The sequence below is a fragment of the Thalia democratica genome, chromosome 5 (genome assembly GCF_965202585.1).
Source record: "Thalia democratica chromosome 5, ktThaDemo2.hap1.1, whole genome shotgun sequence".
Taxonomy (NCBI): Eukaryota; Metazoa; Chordata; class Thaliacea; order Salpida; family Salpidae; genus Thalia; species Thalia democratica.
In genome coordinates, this window is record NC_139169.1 from 79,320,050 (window position 1) to 79,342,841 (window position 22,792).

The 22,792-nt window shown below is 27.9% G+C and overlaps 2 protein-coding genes across 2 annotated transcripts; both read right to left on the minus strand.

Moving 5' to 3' along the window:
• Positions 1-6,791: 6,791 nt before the first annotated feature.
• LOC145837232 (26S proteasome non-ATPase regulatory subunit 5-like) lies at positions 6,792-18,921 on the minus strand. Its single transcript, XM_082945024.1, has 12 exons — positions 18,785-18,921; positions 17,153-17,345; positions 16,348-16,492; positions 15,760-15,948; positions 15,161-15,226; positions 14,311-14,401; positions 13,083-13,253; positions 11,468-11,677; positions 10,891-11,000; positions 10,141-10,293; positions 8,301-8,546; positions 6,792-7,020 (listed from the first exon to the last, which is right to left on the minus strand). The coding sequence occupies exons 2-12, from the start codon at positions 17,341-17,343 to the stop codon at positions 7,000-7,002; spliced, it is 1,593 nt and encodes a 530-aa protein (XP_082801150.1). The 5' UTR covers positions 17,344-17,345; positions 18,785-18,921; the 3' UTR covers positions 6,792-6,999.
• Positions 18,922-19,221: 300 nt separating this feature from the next.
• LOC145837233 (splicing factor 3A subunit 3-like) lies at positions 19,222-22,420 on the minus strand. Its single transcript, XM_082945025.1, has 2 exons — positions 22,140-22,420; positions 19,222-20,466 (listed from the first exon to the last, which is right to left on the minus strand). The coding sequence occupies exons 1-2, from the start codon at positions 22,397-22,399 to the stop codon at positions 19,224-19,226; spliced, it is 1,503 nt and encodes a 500-aa protein (XP_082801151.1). The 5' UTR covers positions 22,400-22,420; the 3' UTR covers positions 19,222-19,223.
• Positions 22,421-22,792: the final 372 nt, after the last annotated feature.

Genomic DNA, 22,792 nt, shown 5'->3' on the forward strand with positions numbered 1-22,792 from the left:
GGTGGTCCTGGACCACAAGGAGCCAAAGGTGAAAATGGTGGTACTGGACCACAAGGAACCAAAGGTGAAAATGGTGGTACTGGACCACAAGGAGCCAAAGGCGAAAATGGTGGTACTGGACCACAAGGAACCAAAGGCGAAACTGGTGATTGCGTGTGTAATATGAGCGAGTTTGAAGATAAAATAACCGCCATACAGTCCATAGTTGGAAAAATCGAAATAAAAAGTTTGTCGAATCATTTTGAGTAGATATGTTAAACTTTATTTTCGCAGAATTTTTTAGATTACTTTGAAACGGTATAACTGACACGACTATTTTGTATCCCTTTTTAAAAGACATTGTTTCTAGGGGCATGTAGTGAATAAAATGTTTAACTTGCACTATTATTAACATTTTTATAAGCTCTTCTCATTTCAGTAAATTAAGAAATATTCTTAAGTTAAGACAAATAACTATATGGGAGCATGTAAGTAAGTTCATAGGAACTTATAACTACAGGGTTGTTTTGATATTGTTACAGTTAAACTCAACTTTAAGTATGTCGTGTTATACTACGGTATAATCTGTAAATGTTATCAAACGCAAAAACTGTGTAAAACAAACTTTGAGTGAAATGTTCATAATTTTTATTAACTGGTTTATAATTGGTACTGTATCTATTTTTTATAAAAATACAGTTTTTATTGTGATTAAGTTTAGAAATTAAAAATTATTTTTTCGAAAATATTTTATTCTGTTTTATACAAAATATTCAAATTCTAGGTTTGTACGTTGAGTCTTCAGGGGCAAATGACGGTAAAGATTGCATGATAAAACTAAACGGAGGAGAAAATTTGTGCAAGAGAGGTAGGGGTCACAATGTAGTTGTTATAAACCCCTTAACTGGAAACATAGTTTCAGAAGCTTTTGACACCTACAAGTCTGTTGATCAGGTTTTTCAAAACTTTATAAAACTATAAAACCTTTGTCTAGTCATTTTACAACAAGCTGATTTTATTGTAAAAGATGTAACTGTTTATGATATTATGTTAAAAAATAGACAATCTTTTATTTACAGGACTTCACTTTAAACTAAAAATAGATCGTTACTTAAAAATATAAAACTAACACTTTTAAAGGTAGAGGTTATGATAAGCTTCTTAAAAAATGATGTTGCCTTCGGTTCAATTATAATAATTGCTGTTAAAGATTCTGGAGAAAGGTTTACTGAAAATAGTGTTGCTTATCTCGAAAAACTTGGTGCTGGCATAGAGGGTTGTCCAGTTAAATTTGGTCAGTTTTTTGATTATTTGTTTTAAAATTTTTCTGAGAAAAATAACATTTACAAAGAGTATTTGAAGACAAAGTTTATATTTAAGATTAGGCTTTTAAAACCATTTGATAAAAAGTTTTATTTAGTAGCAATTAGTTTTCAAAAAAAAAACTATTGAGAAAATGATAAAATGTATCTAAAAACAAGCGTTGTGAATAATATATTTAAGAGTTTTTAAATTTGAAGACCGTATTGAACTTAGTGGTACAACTTTACAACTAACTTTTTTTGTTGTTCTACAATTAATTTGATATAGTCTTTAAATTGCAAAGTCTGTTATACAAACTTTGTTTAAAGTGGTTATAGAAACTAAATTTTAAAGAAATTTAATTATGTTTTTACTGAAACTTTTTAATTTTAATTTTTTTTTTCTTTTTTTATATTGTAAATTTACTTGTTTATTTTTTTTTTTGTAAAAATTTTTAAAAAAAGTTACAGAAAAGTATCATGAAAAAAAAAACTAAAACAGTATAAGATTAAAGTGTTTATAAATTTGTATTGCATACTCTAAGTAGCTCTTTATAAAAAAACTCAATTAAGTACTACAAAAAAAAACTTGCTAAAATTCAAATAAAAAATTTTTTAGGCTAGTGTGTAACACAAATTACAATTTTTAGGTCACAGAGACTCTTGGGCCATGTTAACACTGAAAAGAAGAGATGGTAAAATTCCAGATTGGTTTGATTGTAAGCATGTAGCTAGGTATAGTGGAAATGCTATAATTGAACATTTCAGAGCAAATTACTAGCTGCCGTTATAATCATTTATTAAAATTACACCGAGCTTTGTGAGTAACGAATGTGTACGAACAATGTTTACTTGCGTTCTATTAGATATATTAATTTGTGATTCATAAATTATTTTCTGTACATTCCTTTAACGAAACATTTTTTGTTAATACCACTTATCTTTAAGCACTTATCTGAAATAGGTAGTATAAATAAAGTTTCGTTATTTCATTAAGAATTTTTATCAACTAAAAAGACTTTACATTTTGCTAAATGTTTAGATGGTAAATAAACTTAAAAGGTATACATACTTGGTTTAGATCAGCAGTTTTCAACCTTTTTTTTACGTTTTATACTTTTTGGAAGGCTATTACCAAATTTATCACCTTTTTGGAAGGTAATTACTAAATTTACCTCCGATATGCATAAATAGTGTTTTATTTTGAGGAAAAGAACTAGATTTTTCAAACTTAAGCTTATTAAAAATCGTAAATAATAATATCGTAATAAATAATAAAAATCGTAAAATTTAAAAAGTTTGTTTAACTTAGAAAAATAAAGTTAAACACTAACCTATAAGTTAAAAAGACAATTAATAAACATTAGTTTACATAACTTGCAATAAACAAAATTTACCCCCTAAAACAAGGGAATTCACCCACAGGGGTAAATTTACCCTGGGTTAAGAGTCGCTGGTTTAGATACAATGCTTAAAGTTTAAGAAAGTAGTAGTCAACATATGTTTTCTAATATTAGGCCATACAAGAAATCAAAACTTAACCTTGCAAATAAGGTAATCAATTTTGAATTATAAAGTTTATACTTATCAAATCAAAACTTATTTCGAAGTTTATATAAGTAAGATTGACAGTAAATGTAATATTATGATTACATTGTTATAACTTGTTGGTTAATAAAGTTGGAAGTATAAAGTCTTTTTTAGTTAAAAGTAATTTAAACCCATTATGCACACTGACTTTATAAGTTACGAAAATTTATTGATAATTATGTCTATTTAATATGAGGTTTTTATAATCGTGGATTTTTTTCACTTTTCCATTTTATTTTACTGAACTGATGAGCTCTGAGCGTAAATCATTTGCTTAATAAACTTTTGGGAATTTAAAAAAGTATTTGACCTTCTTTTATGAATTAATAATCTTATTTTTTTTTCAAAGCTACAGTTATACCAACCTCATTGCTAAATATCATAAATAAATAAAATGCTTAATAAACTTTTGGGAATTTAAAAAGTATCTGACCTTCTTTCATGAATTATTCATCTTATTTTTTTTCAAAGCTACAGTTAGACCAACTTCAATTTGAATTTATTGAAAAGTTGTACTATTTCAGCAGCTCAAATGACCAAAATTTACTTTTTTATTGATGATTATTACTAAAAAAATTAGACCAAGAATCAATGTTAATAAAAAAACATTTCACTGCTATATTTTATTGCATGTTTTATTGTAAACTAGATTTTATGTATCAGGGTTTCTTTGTAGTAATAGATCAGCTAAGAAAGGGTATTAAAATCAGTTTAACAAACTATTTTACATATAAAGAAAATTAATGCCTTATTTTGAACAACATTTCAATAGGAGCTAATTGGAGGGTCGCCACAGATCAAGCTGAGAAAAATTTCCTTACTTTTTTTTAATTAGTTTATTAATTTAAACTTTTTTTAAAATGTATAATCAAACACTTCAAAGTATATAAAGCTTTCAATATTATATTTCCTTTAATCATGTAGTATAAAATTCTTAACAAATATATATCTACTCTTATTTATTTTAAAAACTTCAGTTATTCAAAAAACAAAAGTACAATTAAGTAAACTTAAACATGGCATATACTTCTCTAATAACTTATTTTTCAATTTAAACAACTTTGAAAAAAAGTATAAAGAGGTAAAGTATATACATAAACTTATTACATAAAATACTAAACTTTGTGCTTAATTATAAAGAACTTAATTATTTACTTGAACAAAAATCACTTTGACTCTAAAGTTTTGCAAGATAAAGTATTAAGTATACATCAAAGTTTCATTATGGAAGTGTCCTTACTACAGATCATCAATACTAAAAATCTGCTTGTTTAAGCAGGCCCTACTTAGTAGGGTAATCCTTCAGTATGTTAATAGTAACATATTGAAGCTTCATAGAGTTATTTTACTAATTTTTTACCATTTAAAGGCTTTGGAAAATAAGGAATTTTGTAAATTTAAATCTGACGTTTTCAAATTTTGTCAAAATTCCTAATTTTTTTTCAGAAACCCCATTTTTTCCTGACTTTGTCATTTTTTTTGGTTTTTCCTGACCTGTGGCAACCCTGGGATTTCTAAAAGCTTTTTTCCAATTTTTACAAATGCCTTCCAGATTTTTTAAAAGTATAACTTATTTTATCCATTTTCACTATAATTAATTAGTTTAATGAATTTTTTCTTTCAAAAGTTTATTTTCCAAACTCAATTTTGGTCAAAGACCTCGTAAGTGCTTAAATAAATCTTAAAATATACTTAAAAGTCATGGAAAACAGCATTTAAACACTTAAATAAAATTTACTTAAAAACTTAACCTTAATATCAAGATTGATTTTATGGTAAAGTTAAAATGTTAGTTAAGTTTTAAATTCAATATAACAATAAGCATAACAGTAAAAGCTGTCTAATTTTTTTACAGCTAATTTTCAAAGTAAACATTGTTTAAGTAAAAATGTAGCTAATAGTACTAAGTGAGCTTAGAGTTGAGATGCATTTTAACGTAGTTTACTTTAGTCGTGACGTAACTATTGAAAGTTTAAACAATCTTGTACTTGTAGTAGCTATGAAAATTTGAAATCCCGCCCGAATGCTCTTTATAAAAACTTTTAGTTAAAAACAATTTTTTCTTTAAAAACAAAACAATTTAATTTTAATATTAAATGTATGGTTAAATTTTAGATAAGCTTCAAAATAAAAAAACACAAATAATAATAACAATAATACATCTATAGGTGGCTTTTTTTCTTTCTTCTAGTTGCTTTTCAAAGTAAACATTGCTTAAATAAAAATGTAGTTTATAGTATTTAAAGAGCTTTAGTTGAGATGTATTTTAATAAAGCTAATTTTAATTGTGACTTAACTATTGAAAATTTAAATAATTTTGTACTTGTAATAGCAACGAAAATTTGCTTGGATGATTTTTATAAAAACTTATTAGTTTCAAAAACTTATTAGCTACACAAAAACTTTTTAAGAGCATGCATAAAACCTGTATTACGGACAACTTAAGTTTTGAAGTGGAGTTTCTGAAGTGCGGGCAGGAATAAAAAAGCTCGTACCGTTTGTTAAGCTATCACTTAATTAGTTTAAGGTAAAATATCTGTCTTAAAAGGTATATAAACATTGAAAAATGCTACTTTAATTGAACCTTAAAACAAAATTCTAAAAAATACTATAAAAAACTTTATTTACAGTAACCTCTCACATCTTTACGCATTCTCGTTTAGTTACGCATTTTAGAATTCTAAAAACTTCAAAAAGTAAAAAAAAATAATTTAATACTGCACAAATTATGTTTATTGTATATTTTCAATTTAAAATATGTTTTTAAATGCTAACTAACCTCTCTATATCTTTAGGCTTTGTAAACTTATGTTCCTTGACTAATTGATTAACATTTAGTTATACCTCAGTATATCAGAAACTTTGTTAACAATAATTTTATCAAACATTATATATTTTTTTTCAAAAGAAGAAATCTATTACAGCACCAAATGCATATTTTTGTAAAAGGCCATAGAAACAAGTTTTAATATAGACACAAAACCATTTTTTAATTTTGAATAAATGCTTAATTATAATTTAAGTTAGCTAAGTAAAATAAAATATAAATGTTAAGTATCAAATAAGTCACATATAAATAAAGATAAGATCTACTTATTATTAAAATTAGTAAAACTTTTTACAAGTTTTATTATTTTAAATAAATTTAAATCCTTTTTTTATTATATGTATACTTATATCTTTTGTTTACATATTTATAAATAAAGTAAAGAAATTGTTAAAACTGCTTTTAACTAGAAGTAATATCAAAAAACAGCCATTATAGTAAGTATATTTGGTATCTCTCGTATCTTTACGCATTCTTTCTGTGGACACAATGTGCGTAAATAAGCGAGAGGTTACTGTATGTGATAGTTTTTTAGTATCTCACACAAATTTCATAATTACACATATGTAGAAATTGTTTCAAAAGTCAGATTTTTTGCTCAAAATTTTTCAAAATCAAGATTTTTTATCCTGAAATGCCAAATTCCAAGTTTTTATAGGATTCTAGGTTTTTTGGCAACCCAGTTATTGTATAGCTAGTAAAGTTATTTGAAAAATAAAAGTTCTTTTACAACTTTTTAGATGAAACTTAGGTATAACTGTCAATTGAAGTAAGTCAATATTATTTTTTTAAATTAACTAGTTTAAAACTTTATTCATAGTCAAATTTCGATACTAATAACTAAAAAATAGTAAAATTAAATGAATCAATGACATAATAAACTTAGATCTTATTAAATTAAGTTGCTTTAGAAGTTACCCAGTTAGAGTTTTATTTATTCTTATTAAATATTCTTAAATGTTTCCTAAATACAACTAAATTTATTACATTAAACTAAAAACACAAAATATAGTTATTTGAGAATTGATATAAAAACATAAAAGAACAAAACTTTAATGCACACATTAAATGTACAATAAGTACATAACTGTTTAATATAATTTACAAAGTGTACCTATATAGAAAAATATATTGATATTTGCAACAACTTTTCAAACTTAAAACGTTCCTTGTACAAGTTTGAAACAAAAGAGAAAGTACATTTATCAACTTAATAAAATAAAACAAAAACTTAAAACTAAGTCGCAATTTCAAAAACTAAAGTCTACAAAAATTCAATAAATAAAATTTTCTATATTTCATTCACGATTCTTCTATTGCAACCTGTTGAAATTTTTAAATATATGATTTTTTTTTATAATTTATTTAAATTTTTATTAATTAAAAAGGTACTTCATGCTTTCATACTAATTATATTTTTATTTTGAAACTTAATGTGCCAAATTTTACTTAAGATTGGTAACAAAATAGTAGAACAAAAAAGTGCTTTTTATATATTTCCAGACTTACTTAACCGTCTTCAGTTTCTATTTATTTCCTATTGAAACAATTATATTTATCTACTAAAAATATGAATTTGGTAGTATTAATAAACTTCAATAAACAATAATAGTAATAATAAACAAATATATTAGTAAAAACTCCTACCATTATAATTAATAATAATAAATAAACTTCAGTGAACAACAGTTAAATAAGAACAGTTAATAAAAGTAATTGATAGTGGTACTAAAAATTATTTATTCAATCTGTATATATATATATTATTAAATTCATTAAAAATCCTTCATTGATGCCGAAAGGGTAATAATAAACTCGTAAGTAATAATAAGTATATGCATAACAACAAATACATAAATATATAGAAATAGATATGTGTAAAAATAAATGCATAAAAAATAATTAACACTGGTAAATGAATTCCAATAATTAAATAGAAGTAAAAGTATTAAATAAATACATAAAAATAATAATGAAATAACATGAATGAAAAATAAAAAACAAATAATATTTAAAAAATAACTAATAAATTAATATAAATAAAAATTTTACTTAAAAATTATACCATTACCTGAGGTCGAGCTTGTTAATATCAAACCACAATAAATAACAAAAAAACAACAATTAATAATAGAAAATATAATATTCCAAAAGTAACTAATTAATTAATAGTTTATTAATAATAAAAAATAACTATATTCCAAAAAAAAAATTCCCCTAACCTGAGGTCGAACTTGCGAGTAATAAACCCCAATAAATATTAAATAATAAAAATAACAAATTAATAACAACAAATTTGGAGAATAATAGTATTTAAATATGTACTTACTAATTAATATAAACAAATAAAACTCTTTACCTGAGGTCGAGCTTGTTAAAACCCCAACAAATAACAAAATTTTATAAATAACAACAATAATTATTAAAAATATCTATATTAAAAATAACTAATTAATATAAGTTAAAATCCCCTAACCTGAGGTCGAACTTGCGAGTAATAAACGTTAATAAATAACAAAATAATATAAATAAAAACAATTAGTGATAAAAAAAATACTACTTGAAAAATAACTAATTAATTAATATAAATAAAATCCCCTAACCTGAGGTCGAACTTGCGAGTAATAGGCGCCTTGTTGGGCGAAAGTGCGAAACTTCAGATAACTCTCGTTTCCGAAAACGCGCGCGCACTCGTCACGCTTCGACAGTCTCACCACGAACTCGTACCGCGATTGGCTGCACTCGTTGTCGTCGCGGTTGAGCGCGCTTCGGGAGGTGATGATTTCGACGAAGGAGCCGTAGGAAGACATGGACTGCAGACCCCACTCGACCGTAAGCAGGCTTGTCAACTGAAATTATTTTATTTTATTGATTATTTAATTTTTTATTTTACACTTCAATTAAATTTCAATTATTTATAATCTATTATTTATTAATTTGAATCGCATCTAATTGTTAAGAGACTGATTAACTGTTTGTCAAAATTTTTTATTTAAAGTTTAATTCAAAATTTTTGATAAACTCTAAAAATTAGGTTGGAATCACAAAAAACATTATTTTTAAATTATTTAATAGAACAAACTGTAACTTTATAGAACTGAAAAAAAAGGTGGCTTTTATAAAATAATATATTAATTACAGCTGTCTTGATTAAAAAAAAACCTTTTAAGTGATGGTTTAACTTATTTTTTATGTCAACTGAAATTAAAATTTAATCATAAGTAATTGTATTTATTTAATCTGGTAAAATTACAGTTTGGAGGCTTGTTAATTAAAATAATTTTTTTTTTTACACAGTTATTTAATTATTCTGTTATCTATTTAATTAAATGCAGCTTGAAGACCCCGTTCGATTGTCAAGAGGCTTGTTAAGTTTATGTAAAAAATACATTACTTATTTAATAAAGTCGCTAGTCGCGTTGGATGTTAAGTTGGAATTTTCGGTGTTACAAAAGTTTAGGGAAATATACATTGCAAAGTAGTTGAAAAAAATCAACATAATAAAGCAGTGGTTCCCAACCTATTTGATGCCTCGCACCCCTAAAATCTCTTAATTTGATCTCGCACCCCTAACACTATATACTTAATTATTTATTAATAATTTTATTATAATTTCATTGATTTCATGAATTAATAATTTGTACTTTAATTTTTATGATAGTGTACTATATTAAGAAATATAAAACACTTGGAAATTTAAAAACATAACAAACTATATTTGAACAAGTTTTATATATCTATCTATTTTTTATAGGGTAGAAAACATCAGAACTCACTCTTCCCTTCGCAACGATAAACGTTTTATGAAGGTTAAGCAAGTGAGTTTGGAGCTCATCACTTGTAATTCTACCTGCTCATTTTTAAACAAACTAAAAAAATTAATTACTTTTTAATTAAACGAAAAAAAAACTAATCTATCTTTATTAAAAACATTTTTTTTCAATTAACATTAACAAAAAACTAAACTAATTACATATTTAATAAAAATCCTTACTGACACCTCATTATCCTCACAAGGTATTTAACAAACTATTAAAATACTATTCATGCAATATTATTTTGAAAAGCTTTACTGAAATGATAATTCTAAACTAACAGCTATTAAATGAAATTAGTAAAATGAACTTACTTCTAGAAAAGCGCTCTTGCTCTATGACGTATTAATAAAATTAATTTATTCAGAAAATAAGCGCCAACTTGTTTTCATAACAAAATGTACTTTTTAACTTTACAAACTTTATCAAAGAGTGAAAATCTCCTTATTTGTCAATCAAAAAATAAAAGCCATCACGCACCCCCAAGGGGTGCGAGCACCCCTGGTTGGGAACCCCGGGTTTAAAGGATTATTAACTTATGATCAAACTGATTTACAGTAACTTTATGATATTCCAAAACCTACAAAGATTAAATAATTACTAAACATATTCTAAAAAAATAACCAACCAGTTGGTAGGTGGCGACTTTCACCATGGAAACAGGAAACTTCAGCAGATTGAATATGAACTGCATGGGGTGTTGAGAACCGGTGGATGGCGCTAACAAGCTGTAAAACTGACTAATCGAGTGAGATATCAGCACTCTGTTTTCTTCTTCGACCTTTCAATTTAAATTATTGTTGTAATATTTGAGCTTAACTTTTGTCTGATAGCAGATATCGCCACTGGTTTTCGAGAAATACCTTCCAGGTTTTCTGAACTTCTTCCAGGTATTTGATGCACATATTTTTTAGTCTATTTCTAGTTTGAAGTTAAGTTTAAGGTAAGAAACTGTGTTAAGTAGTATAAAAACATTTAAAAGATACTGTAAAGCTACTTTAAATGTGTTTTTTAATAAAAAATTTTTGATGATGACAACATTTTTTCCATATGGTAGATTTTTCCTGACAAATCAAAATTTTACTGCTCAATATGTAAAATTTAAATTTCAGGCTTTTCCAGGTTTTTTAGTCTAAATTGTCAAATTCAAGGTTTGGTGGCAACCCTGTATGTAATATAAAGTTGAAAACTTAATAATTTTAGGAACTACTGTACAATAGATATATTACAAAATAAGTAATATTTTATAAGGCTGAACTTTTCTAATATATAAGTGTAACAGTTTCGCAGTAATATTTTACAATAAACAACAGATAATATTTTACAATAAACAACAGATAACATTTTACATAAACAACAAATAAGATTTGTCACTCACTGAACTATGATCAAATAAACAGGTCAGCATGTCGATGGCTGCAACTTTCAATCTGTCGTCCGAATGGTTGCAAGTTTTGCAGATATTTTCAATCGCTAAATTCATACTTCCTGCAATATACATTAAATATTTAGAAAAATTTCTTGGAATATATATAAAATAATAAATTTATTTATTATATTATTAAAATTTATTATACTCAAGTGTAGTTTTTTTATGCAAAATTCAAATGCCTAGCTGGTTAAAGTTTTTCAGGCAAACTAAAACACACTTTAAAAATTAAAAATAAAACTACAAAAAGACCACATTCAAATCAAACTTTATTTGTAGTAAATCTGAAGCTATCGTATTAAAAAAAATTTAGCAAACTTCAAGAAAAAACAAAATATATTTAATTAAAACGTACTAAAATAAAAAAAATAGTTATGTTTTATGTGAAACAATAAAAAAACAACTAAAGAAAAAAAAAATCTAAATGCATTAGTATTTAAATCCTGTATTTTTTTTATATTCTGAGTGCTAATTAAGAACTTCTTAATTATAAGAAATATTATTTTTGTATCAAAAACCAACACACTTTTGTACTGGGGTTTCGTGAGCACCACCTTCCCCGCGTAACTCCTGGCAACCACCCCGAGCGTCGTTATGGCAACCACCTGCAGGCTGTGTTCCAATTGGCTGATGCTCGACGTCATGTCCAGCAGTAATTGGACGAATCCGCCGAAATGTTCCATCACCAACTGGACGCCGTTTGACAAGCAGACTTTGCCGGCAAATTTCAACAATTCTGTTTATTCATTTGATAATTGCTTATTATAAAATTTTAACAACTGTTTATTTGTTAATTATTATTTTATATTAAATTCTAATAACTGTTTATTTGTTAATTATTATCATCTATAACTTTGTGAAGTTTATTTGTTATTTTATTTTTTTATAAAAAGTAGGGTTGCCACAATTCAAGCTAAAAAAAAACTCTTGACTTTTTCCTGAATCAAATTCTTATCAAAACCAATTCAAAAAAACATAAAGAGTTGAAAGATCAATTTTTAGCAAAAATTTAAGGGCATAGGGGAGGGGGTAAACATCCTTTTTTGGTTTTTGATCTTATTTTATATAGTTTTTATTAAGCTACAAGGTGCTTTTTACAGATTAAAAAAAATCATAATAGTTTTTGAGATATAGCCGGTCAAAGTCGAAGCCGACAATAGGATCCTTATGGGAGGCGCAAACTAAAACGTCAAATAACTAGAAATCACTAAAAATCTATCTCCTCCTACGTTTTTTGAGATAACTACCTCAAACTTTCAGAAAATGTTCCTTGATATATTTGGAAAATTCTGTCGGAAGGAATTTTCAAAAAAAAAAATAAAATTTTTATATAAAAAATAAACAAAAAAAACAGTTTTTTTTTGTTATAAAATTTTTTTTTTAATTTTTTTAAATTCTGTTTTAAAAGAATTTTCTAAATACTGCAAGGAACATTTCCTGAAAATTTGAGGTAGTTATCTCAAAAAACGTAGGAGGAGATAGATTTTTAGTGATTTCTAGTTATTTGACGTTTTAGTTTGCGCCTCCCATAAGGATCCTATTGTTGCCTCTGACTTTGACCGGCTATATCTCAAAAATTATTTTGAATTTTTTTAATCTGTAAAAAGCATCTTGTAGCTTAGTAAAAACTATATAAAATAAGATCAAAAACTAAAAAAGGGTGTTTACCCCCCCCTATGCCCTTAACTAGAACCTTAAAAAAAGATGAACTGCAAAAGCAATTTTTTTAAAGCAAAATCGAGTTTTTAGTAATGATAAACTTTCTTATTAAGATGAATTTATACTAAATTTCCTGACTTAAAAAAAAAAAACCTATTTTTTCCTGACTTTTGTTTTTTTTATCATTTTTCCCGACTTTGTGGCAACCATGAAAAAGCATTGTATGAAAAAAAACTTTAGAAATGGAAGCACTTGTTTTAATACTAAAAAAGAAGTGCATTTCTTGATATAAAGAAAACTTTAAGTTACTTAAAGGCATCTCCTAAAAGTATAAGATGTCAAAAGTTCGGATTAAGTTATCAATGCGATTAAAAGAGACTTTAAAAAACATTAAACTGCTTAAATAAACAGCATCTAATTGATTGGTTGTCTTTTAACAACTGCATTTTATATTAATTTAAACAAAAATAACAAACATATACCAGCATGAAAGAGTCCATCGAACGGTCCTTGATGTTCGCTCAAACTCTTGAGACTTTTGTTAATCTCGCTAATCATTCCAGTTTGCACCAGGAAATTGAACGCTTCAGTGCACACGGAAGCAAAGTCGGCCAGCATTGAAATGCAAGTTATTTTCGCAAGGACGTCATCACCTGACAAAATATAATTCTATTTGAACAAGATTTTTTATCAAGCACTGACGAGGTCTTTGACCGAAACTCAGTTTGCATAAAAGTCTTGATAGAATAAATATATTATTTCTCTTCCGGCAGTTGAGATCTCTTTATTTGTTTTCTAAAATTCTAAATGTATAACAAAAATATATAACAATTTGTAATTTAAATTCTAGTAAAAACACCCGTCCATGTAGTTGTTAAATAATTGGAAAAAGAAACATACTTAAATGTAAGTATTTTAATATATAATTTTAAAATGTGGTATATATTAAATAATTGAAAACAAACAGACTATATTTATGAGTATATTATTTAATAAAAAATATTTAAAAAACTAAGAACACATTTCGGATTAAAATTTAAAACCATCAAATTTGAGCATTATTTATTAGCTTATTTATTTCTAAAAAACATCAAATAATTTTAAATAAACAACTTATTTAAAATATAGTTTTCTGGAAAACACATCAGAATAAGAAACCTATTTTTATTAGGATGTAATTTATTTAATTTAAGTTGAAGTAGCTGAAAATTAAAGATAATATTATTTTGTCTTTATGAAACATTTGTTATAGAATCTTTAAAATTGTATTTTTCTAATAAATTATTTAAAGCCCTTTAAGTGGGCTTTCTAGAAAGTGATTAAGTTTGAATAATCACCTTATTATATATACATATATAAAATAATATTAAAGATTTAAATAATAAAGATTTTATAAAAAGTTCTGGTCGATAGTGCTCGACCATATGTTGTATATAGGGTTTAAATCTCATATACAAAACGGTCGTCTAAACTATTGGTTTTATATAACCAAATAAATATATATAGTTTATTGAACGATAAATAAAGGGGCTAATAAAGTGTGGTCTAAGAACCTGGGGTACAAAAGTGTAAGAACCAATTTGGTTATCGAGCCGTACACCACATGTTTTTACAATTTCTAACAAGCTAAAAAAAATAATCTGAACTTTTAAACCTTAATAAATAAAAAAATCAATGAAATGTAACAATAGAAAGAAACAAAAAACCAACCGTTTAATTCGTTGAGAAAATCCTTCATTATACCAGAATTATTGCACATATTCAAGTTGTATTGAGATTGAACTCCAATTTTGCACACGAGCTGTTAGAAGAACCAATTGGTTTTATTTGTTTTCATGTGAAGCATAGTTTTTATTCATTGGACTTTTTTTTTGGTAAAATAATGTTTACAGGGTTGCAACTGGTTTTGAGAAATTTTTTCCAGGTTTTAAAAAGTACAAGTTTTTGGTCTATTTTTAGTTTAAAGTTAAGTTAAAGGTAATAAACTGTGTTAAATAGTATGACAACGTTGAAAATATACTCAAAGCTACTTTAAGAAGTTTTATTAAAAAAAAAACTTTGATGAAAATTTTACTACTTAACATGTAAAAGTTGTTTAAAATTCCAGGTGTTTCAAGGTTTTAAAGAGGTTTTTGTTCAAAATTACAGGCTTTTCTGATTTGTTTAGCCTTAATTGTCAAAATCAAGGTTTTTACAGGTTTTGCGGCAACCCTGTGTATAAAGGAAGTTATTTTATGGGATGTATTCTAGCTTCTAAAACTTCAAAAATCAAAGAGTTGAATTTTCTGCATAACAAATTTAAGTTACAACAATAAATTGCATTAGAAGATTGCATTAAGGAAGCTAAACAAGCTTTCATTTATTTGGTTACAAATAAAGATCAAATGAGATCTATTGTCAATTTCAAAAAACCAGCACAATTTTTTATAAAAAAAAACTTTTATACAATTACACACACTGTAACAATACAAAATAATCTCGCATAAGCCATAATAATAAAAAAAATAAGTATAATCAGAAACAGTAACTACTAAATAATATTAAAAAAACAAGCTTTAACCTCATAAACCCTGAACCTGACTGCATCCGAAACCGCCATGACTCTTTTAAATTTCTCCAATACGACCTTTTAAATAAATAATTATGATTTAACAATTATATTTATACATACATATAAAATAAGATGATTATTCAAACTTGAACACCTTCTACAGAGCAACTTGAAGGGCAGCTTTTAAATAATTTATCGGAAAAGTACGATTTTAAAAATACTGGTACATATGTTTCATAAAGCTAAACGCTTTAATCATCAGCCAGTTCAATTTAAAATAAAAAGCACTTTATTAAACATAGATTGCATCTATGTTTAGTAAAATGGTTTTTATTTTAAATTGAACCATATATATACATATATATAGTATAAAGTTATTTAACTTGATAAATTAAATCTTTCACACTGAGCCCACCTTAAGGGCTTTATTAATAAAAAGTTTATTTCAAGATGTAAAGCTCATAGATAGGAATAGAATGTAAAACTCATAGATAGAACTCATGCATAAGCATGGAACTCGAGTCCTTTGAGTTTTACATCTTGAAATAAACTTTTTTACATATATATATAATACATACATACATATAATAAAATAAATGTGAAACAACCTTGTTGGGACTCAGCAACAACAGACAAGCATCGCTGCTATTCGAAGTGAAACCGGACAAAAACTGCGATGACAAATTTGCTGTTGACATTTCTTCTGAGGCGAGCAACGCCACGCACTCTTCTATCAGTTCTGGCGACTCCACCAACGTGTTTGTCACCGACGGTGACGCTTTCACCATCCGGGTCAGCTGGAAATAAAAAACTTAATTTGTAATTAAAAAAAATTGGGTTTAATACCAAAATCAAACACTTTATTGGTTTCGATATTTTTGGCCTAAAGGTTTTCTCTAGGTTTTCAAAATTTCCTCCAGGTTTCAAAAGTACACATTTTTGGTCTATTTTTAGTTTAAAGATAAGTTTAAGGTAAGAAACTGTGTTAGATAGTGTAAAAACATTGAAAAGTTACTGTTAAGCTATTTTATTTGTGTTTTTCAATCAAAAAATGTTGATGATGAAAAAAAACTTGTATCTATACGATAGATTATTTAGGTTACTGTGTTTAAAAATTTAATGCATATTAAATCATTCGTGCACATTAATTTTATATACATATTAATTTTAATTAATTTTATATCTATGCAACAAACTTGTCTCAGCACGAGCTCTGAAACTCGGTGGTCGTAGTGCTGCAATCCCGACAGTAAAAATGTCGCCATCTCGTCGAGAACTGTCTTCGGGTCGAGTTGCGACAACGTCACGTCGATAATGTCGCACGCCAGCGAAACTTCTTCCCTGTAAAAACGTCATTACATTACAAAATAAATTATATCAATTGCTAGTGACACTTCTTCCCTGTTAAATTGTCATTACATTATTACAAAATAAATTATATCAAATGCTAGTGACACTTCTTCCCTGTTAAATTGTCATTACATGATTAAAAACATCAAATATGTCGCACTCTAGCGACAACTCTTCCACATAAATTACCAACAAAAATTACACTATATGCAAGTGAAGTGACACTTCTTCACAGTTAGATTGTCATTATATTATTTCGAACATAAATTATGCCATGTGTTAATGACATTTCTCCCCTGTTATGTTGTCATTACAAATTTTTTAAATTTAAAATGTTACACTCTTGGATTTTCTCGTAGAATTAACTTGAAATTTAAATGCTTTATTATAGAAAAATTTCGAAAAACTAGTTTATGAAAAACCTAAGAGTTTGCTTAAAAACCAAATATTGCAAACTAAGTACAACTAATTGTTCTGATATCTACAAATATTTTCGATTTTTCTAACTAAAAACGTTACTTTAAGCTATTAAATATTGGGCTAAATACAAATTTCTGTTGAAAAATGCAGAAAAATATTACTAGCCGCATATATGCTTATTTTTTTTAATTTGTTTCTTAAATTTTTTTATTTAAAAAAGCTTCAACTGACGAGTTCTGGCTCTCCAAGCTGCCGAACAGGGCACGAACGTCGTCGACACTGACACCACCTTGCGGAAGTTCCTGCATGGTCAGCATTATTTTTATCTGCTGCAACTGCTCCAGCCTCGCTGCGATGCCGTCTTGCAGAGTGAGTTGCTCGATGTGCGCTGTGAGGCTCTCCGAAGATGGCGAGGACCTCATTTCTGGTGAATATGTTAACTTATTATTTAGTGATTAATTTACCACTAATTGATTCAGTTCATTGAGTCAATTTTGAATCGAGAATTGTAAAAAGTTAGATTATGAAGACCTCATTTCTGGTGGGATTATTAACAAGTTATAAAATATTTAGCAAAAATTGAAGACTTCAATGTTTTTCTAAGGGATATGTTACATTTTGATTCAAGAAATGTGAAAAGTTTGATGACTAAGTTCTCATATTTGGTTTATTTAAGTTGTTATGGTAAATTAATAGGTAGTGTCCGTTTAATTAAAATGTCAATTTTGATTGAAATTTTTATTTAATTTAAATAGTCAGGTTCTCGCAAGATGATGAAGACCTTACTTCTGGTGGGAATATTAATTGTCATGGTAAATTGATTGATTATTACTAAAATACCAAGTTTTATACAGTTGTTACTTAATTTAAGTTGTCTGACTCCGTTTAGAAGGTGAAAACCTCATTATTATCTGAGTTAATATTAAAAGTTGAGTATGCATTTATTGCAGCTAAGGTTTTATTTACCGCCGATCGGAAACAACAAAAATTTAAAAAGTGATGCTTTGATAATGATGTTCTTTTTTTTGGTAAAAATTACTATAAGTTACAATATTTAATTTAAATGTTTGTTGAATTAATTTTTTTTAAGCTATAGTCACACTCTCACTAAATATCTATTAAGAATATTACATTCCATAAGGCATGTAGAAAATATAAGTATAAATAACTTCAATAAAAAGAAAAGATTAGATCTAGCTCAAGTTGTAAATACTAATAAGTTTTCCTTCAGAACTTTTACTAACTCAAATAGAAGATCTTATGTCTTGGTAAACTATATATTACAAGTTGTATTGGTAAGTTTTAAAAAGTTTCAAGTGTTAAATTGTTTATTGATTGATGTAAAGATAATTAAATGCAATTTTGATTTTTTTTAATATTAAGCAGTCAGGCTTTAGCTTAATAAAAAGGATCTTATGTTTTTCATGTGGAAATAAAAATATATAAATTGTGAGATTTATGTGGAAAAATTTCAAGTTTTTATACAGCACCAGTTAGAAAATATCTATTAGTGATATAATAACATTATCTTAATTCACAGAAACTTATATATATATATATGAAACCGAGTTTGTACGTTCAAAGGCCGCAAATGTTTTTGAAACTAAAAGTGCCACACATAAAAGAACTCTACTGGGCATGACAGTTTTAGTGGTTCGTATTTAAGTTTGAGACTATAAATTTTGTATTTACGAAGAACCAGGAGATGTAGTTGAAAGAAATGAATGTCAAAGAAAATTACTTTGTATTTAACTTCCTCTAAATAATACATTACAAACTTTGTTGTTGGCATTGTGACAATTTAATACCTGAAAATAAATTAAAATATTATAATTAAATTAAATAACAAGCAAATATACTCACCTTTAGCAAATTGTTTACTTTTTATAATTATACCAGCCTGTAAAAGAAAAGTGAGCCTTAGTTCAGCTCTTTAATTGCAATTTAAACAGATCTAAAAAGTATTATCTAAAAACGTTGATTGGAAAGTTCTGAAAAATACTGTGAGTTGTTTAAGATATAGTATATACAATAAAAAACTATTAAGAGTGTTAATAAAAGTAAACTTTTGATAAAGTTAGCAAAACTTAAAATAAATTTACACATAATACTACATTAAAACTGTTATAAAAATAAAAAAAAATTAACATGTGTGTTATTTCTTAAAGTAAGAACAACAACTCAGAATATAAAAAAACTATCATACAACAATAGAGTTCTTCTAATTCAAATCAATAACTACAAGGTTCATAAAACAACTCAAGTGTCTGTACAGTTCTCAACCACGGGAACTTCCCCCAAGTCACAACAGCCCCTGCCTCATCAGGTCCTCGTAGGTGCGCTTGTTGATGACGTTGCCCACCCTGTCCTCGCACTCTTCGTCCTGATCCGGGTTCCACCTCTCCTCCGACTTCTGCTCCTTGATCTTGTTCCAGAGGGAGAGGGCGTCGTTGATGTTGGTCACGTTGGCAAAGTGGGCCGTGTTGGGGATTCCCAGGCACCGCATTCCGTGGGCGTGCCTCCACTCGCTGAAGTGGCGCTGGAAGGCCTTGGGCCCGCGGTAGTTCTGGTTGCCGCAGATCTCGCACTTGTAGTTTATGTTCAACCCGTGAAGTTTGTACAGCCAGTAGGGAATTGGTTTTCCGTCCCAGCCCAAGGGTAGGTTCTTCGGGTTGTAGATGACCTCCTCTTCTTCTTCAGAGTCCGAATCAGACGCGGCTTCTTCGTCTTCTTCATCCTTCTCCTGTTCGCTCCTCGCCTGCCTCCTCTGAATGTTCTCTTTGGTCTCCACCCTCTGCTTGTCCAGCATGTCCGCGATCATGTACACCCTGGCCTCCAGCCCTGCAGTCACCTCCTCCTCCTTGGACAGCTGCTTCTTCTTGGCCTTGCTCTTGGCAAACAAGGCCGGGTCGAACTGATCCGGCTGCTTGCCCTTGGTTGAGAAGAGCCTTTCCGCTCTCTGCTCCAGAGTACCGCCGCATTTCAAGCCAAGAGCCATCAGGGCAGACTTCAACCTGTCCAGGCCCACCAGTTTCAAATCGTCCACGGAGTTGAAAGCTGACAAGTCCAGGACGGCTCCGGCGTGGGTCATGGCAGAACCGGCTTCCTTGCCCCAGCCGATGAAGCTGCCAGCCTCCCACTTTTTCTTGAACTCCTCATCAGCCTCCTTGAACTTGTCAGCCAACTCGTTCAGCGGCTTCAGGCGGTTGTAGAAGTCGATGAGGTAGTTCAGCAGATCGGCGACGTACTGCTTGTAGTGCTTGTTCTTGAACTTCCTGGCGAACGTGTTCAGCTTGTGGAAGGAGTCCAAATACTGCACGTAGCTCACTCTCTCGGCCCCCTTCAGGTTGATGAACTTGAGGTGCAGCTGGTGGAGGTCCAGGTACCTTCCGTACCCTTCCTCGCCGCTGAACTGGACCAGGCTCAGCGGGTCTTCTGTCTGGGAAGACTCGATGTTCTTGTACAGCTGGTCGTACTCCACGGACATGGGGACGAATATCTCATCCGGGTGCTTCCTGTGGAACGTCTTGATCTCATGGAGTCTCCTGTGACAATTATAAAAAAGTTTAAAATGGACTTTTACATATTAAGAATTTTAATAACTTACCATACTTATAAACTCTTATTAACTAAGTTTGACTATTTTAATCTCTCTTGTTAAAATTGCAAACATTTTAAATGGTTGATATTAAGTTAAAAGGAATTATATATTACATTACTAAATGTACTCAAGGAAGCTTTAATTTAGTCTAATTATGTTTTGTAGCGTTTTAATATAAATACACGTGAAAATCATAAACAACTAAAATACTGTCAATAAATACCTTAAAAAAATTGTAAGCTAAAATTATCTAATAATTCTTATATTGGAACATAAGTGACAAGTAATTATACAATAAGTTACAAAAAAACAATTTCAAAAACACTAAAAATATTTCATCAGTTGAGTGTAAATCTAACAAGTAATAAGATTTTACAAACTTATATAGCAACCATGTAATCATAAAGCAATCAAGAGATTCATAAAAACCAAAAGCAACTAGTAACAGTTAAAATCATATAAGTTAATTTAGGTTATAATTGATCTAAACAAAACAAAATGAAAACAGTCCTTATAAAGTATTACGAAAATAAAGATACAGTATAGTCAAAATTCTTTTGCTTACATAAAACTGGTTTCCTTAAAAAAATACAAATGGCTTCTAATTTAATCAAGTCAAAAACATTACTACAAGTTTTTATAATTTTAATTCTATTTATATTATATCTGTTTGCACAAGTTGAATTATTCACTAAGTGTTCTGCAATAGATGAACGTTTAGATGCATTTAAAACCTTGACCGGTATATCATCTTTCTTATCTAAAAGGCAAAAAATTAATAAGAAATACATATTATGAGGCGAACCCTAGAATTGTTTTTACTTGCCACTATTACAGCCACTATTAACACCAGGTGGTAAGGATCCAGTATCAAAATTAAATAAAAGTATGGTAATTTACCAGTACAGCTGCTGTTGATTCACAACAAGACATCTAAGGAAGAGAATAAAAGAGCACATACTAAAATGTGTAGAGAATTTTTGCCTGTCAGATAAGAAAGATGATATAATGGATCTACACGTTCATCTATTGCAGAACACTTAGTTACAACTTGTGCAAACAGATATAATATAAATAGATTTAAAATTATTAAAACTTGTAGTAACGTTTTTGATTTGATTAAATTAGAAGCCATTTGTATTTTGTTAAGGAAAACTGTTTTATGTAAGCAAAAATATTTTAATAATTCACCATATTTAAAATATATCACCATAAATGCTTGAAACTAAGATTTAATTTTCTAAAATGTTTTAAAACTATGCAGTAGAAATTACAAACAGTTTAAATCAGTTTTGTGGAACTAATAGTTGTTGCAAGCTTTATCATATGAAATGCTATGAACCTTTAACTTAATTTAATTTTTTAATATCAAAAAAAGTTAACAGTTTTGAATCAAAAAATCAGTTCTTAATTTTTAATTCAAAAAATAATATGTACTAGATTTATTATTTCAGAAATTGTTGCAACAAAACTACTTTAACAACAAACTAATCCCATGTATTGTAGTAAATTTTGAAACAATGAACATTAAAAATTTTATATACAAGCTTTACTCAAATACCTTATCAAAACGTTTAATATAATAATAAGTTTTTAATCAGTTTGTTATTTTCATACCTGTAAAACTCCTTCAAATCATCTCCCATGACGTTGATGTCCTGAACCTCTTCCCTCCTCAAACCGTCCTTGTCGGCTTTCAAGTCCAGTATGGACTTGTTGATCTCAACCGCCTTGTCAAGCAGGGATTTGGTGACAAAGTCGCAATTGATGTTGTCCCTGAGAGTGGTCTTGTTCATCAAGATCAGCTTCTTCATGGTTTCTTTCACTCTCTCTTTCTCTTCATGTTGACGCCTGTCTTGCTCAAGTATTGACTCCATTTTCTTAGTTGTTTATTAAAATTTAATCTGTAAAAATATTGAACTAATTAGTGTAAATCTTTTACAAATATTTGATACCATTTATATTGACTACAGTTTTTTATTTAACTGAAAAATTCTTTGTTGTGAAGTAAATGTGTAATTTAAATACTGAAATATTAATTTAAGTATATTTTATACATATAATAAAAGTACTAATTTTGTTAGAATAAAACCTCAGTAACAAATAAACTTTAATTTGCAAGTAACTAATTATTTATTCATAAACATATTTTTAAGTTTAACAGATTCTCGGATAAACTAACACTTATAACTATTTTTTTTTAAAACTACAACATTTTTAATCAAAGTATAAAACATTAAGGTCATAATTACTATTTTATTTAAAGATAC

Excerpts from the sequence above, each read along its gene's own strand:
- LOC145837233 (XM_082945025.1), bottom strand. The coding sequence starts at position 22,399 with ATGGAGTCAATACTTGAGCAAGACAGGCGTCAACATGAAGAGAAAGAG. Across the intron at positions 20,467-22,139 it reads GATTTGAAGGAGTTTTACAG|GAGACTCCATGAGATCAAGA; the intron begins GTATGAAAATAA and ends TAATTGTCACAG.
- LOC145837232 (XM_082945024.1), bottom strand. The coding sequence starts at position 17,343 with ATGAGGTCCTCGCCATCTTCGGAGAGCCTCACAGCGCACATCGAGCAA. Across the intron at positions 15,227-15,759 it reads TGTTGCTGAGTCCCAACAAG|GTCGTATTGGAGAAATTTAA; the intron begins GTTGTTTCACAT and ends TTTATTTAAAAG. Across the intron at positions 7,021-8,300 it reads ACTCGCAAGTTCGACCTCAG|GTTGCAATAGAAGAATCGTG; the intron begins GTTAGGGGATTT and ends AAATTTCAACAG.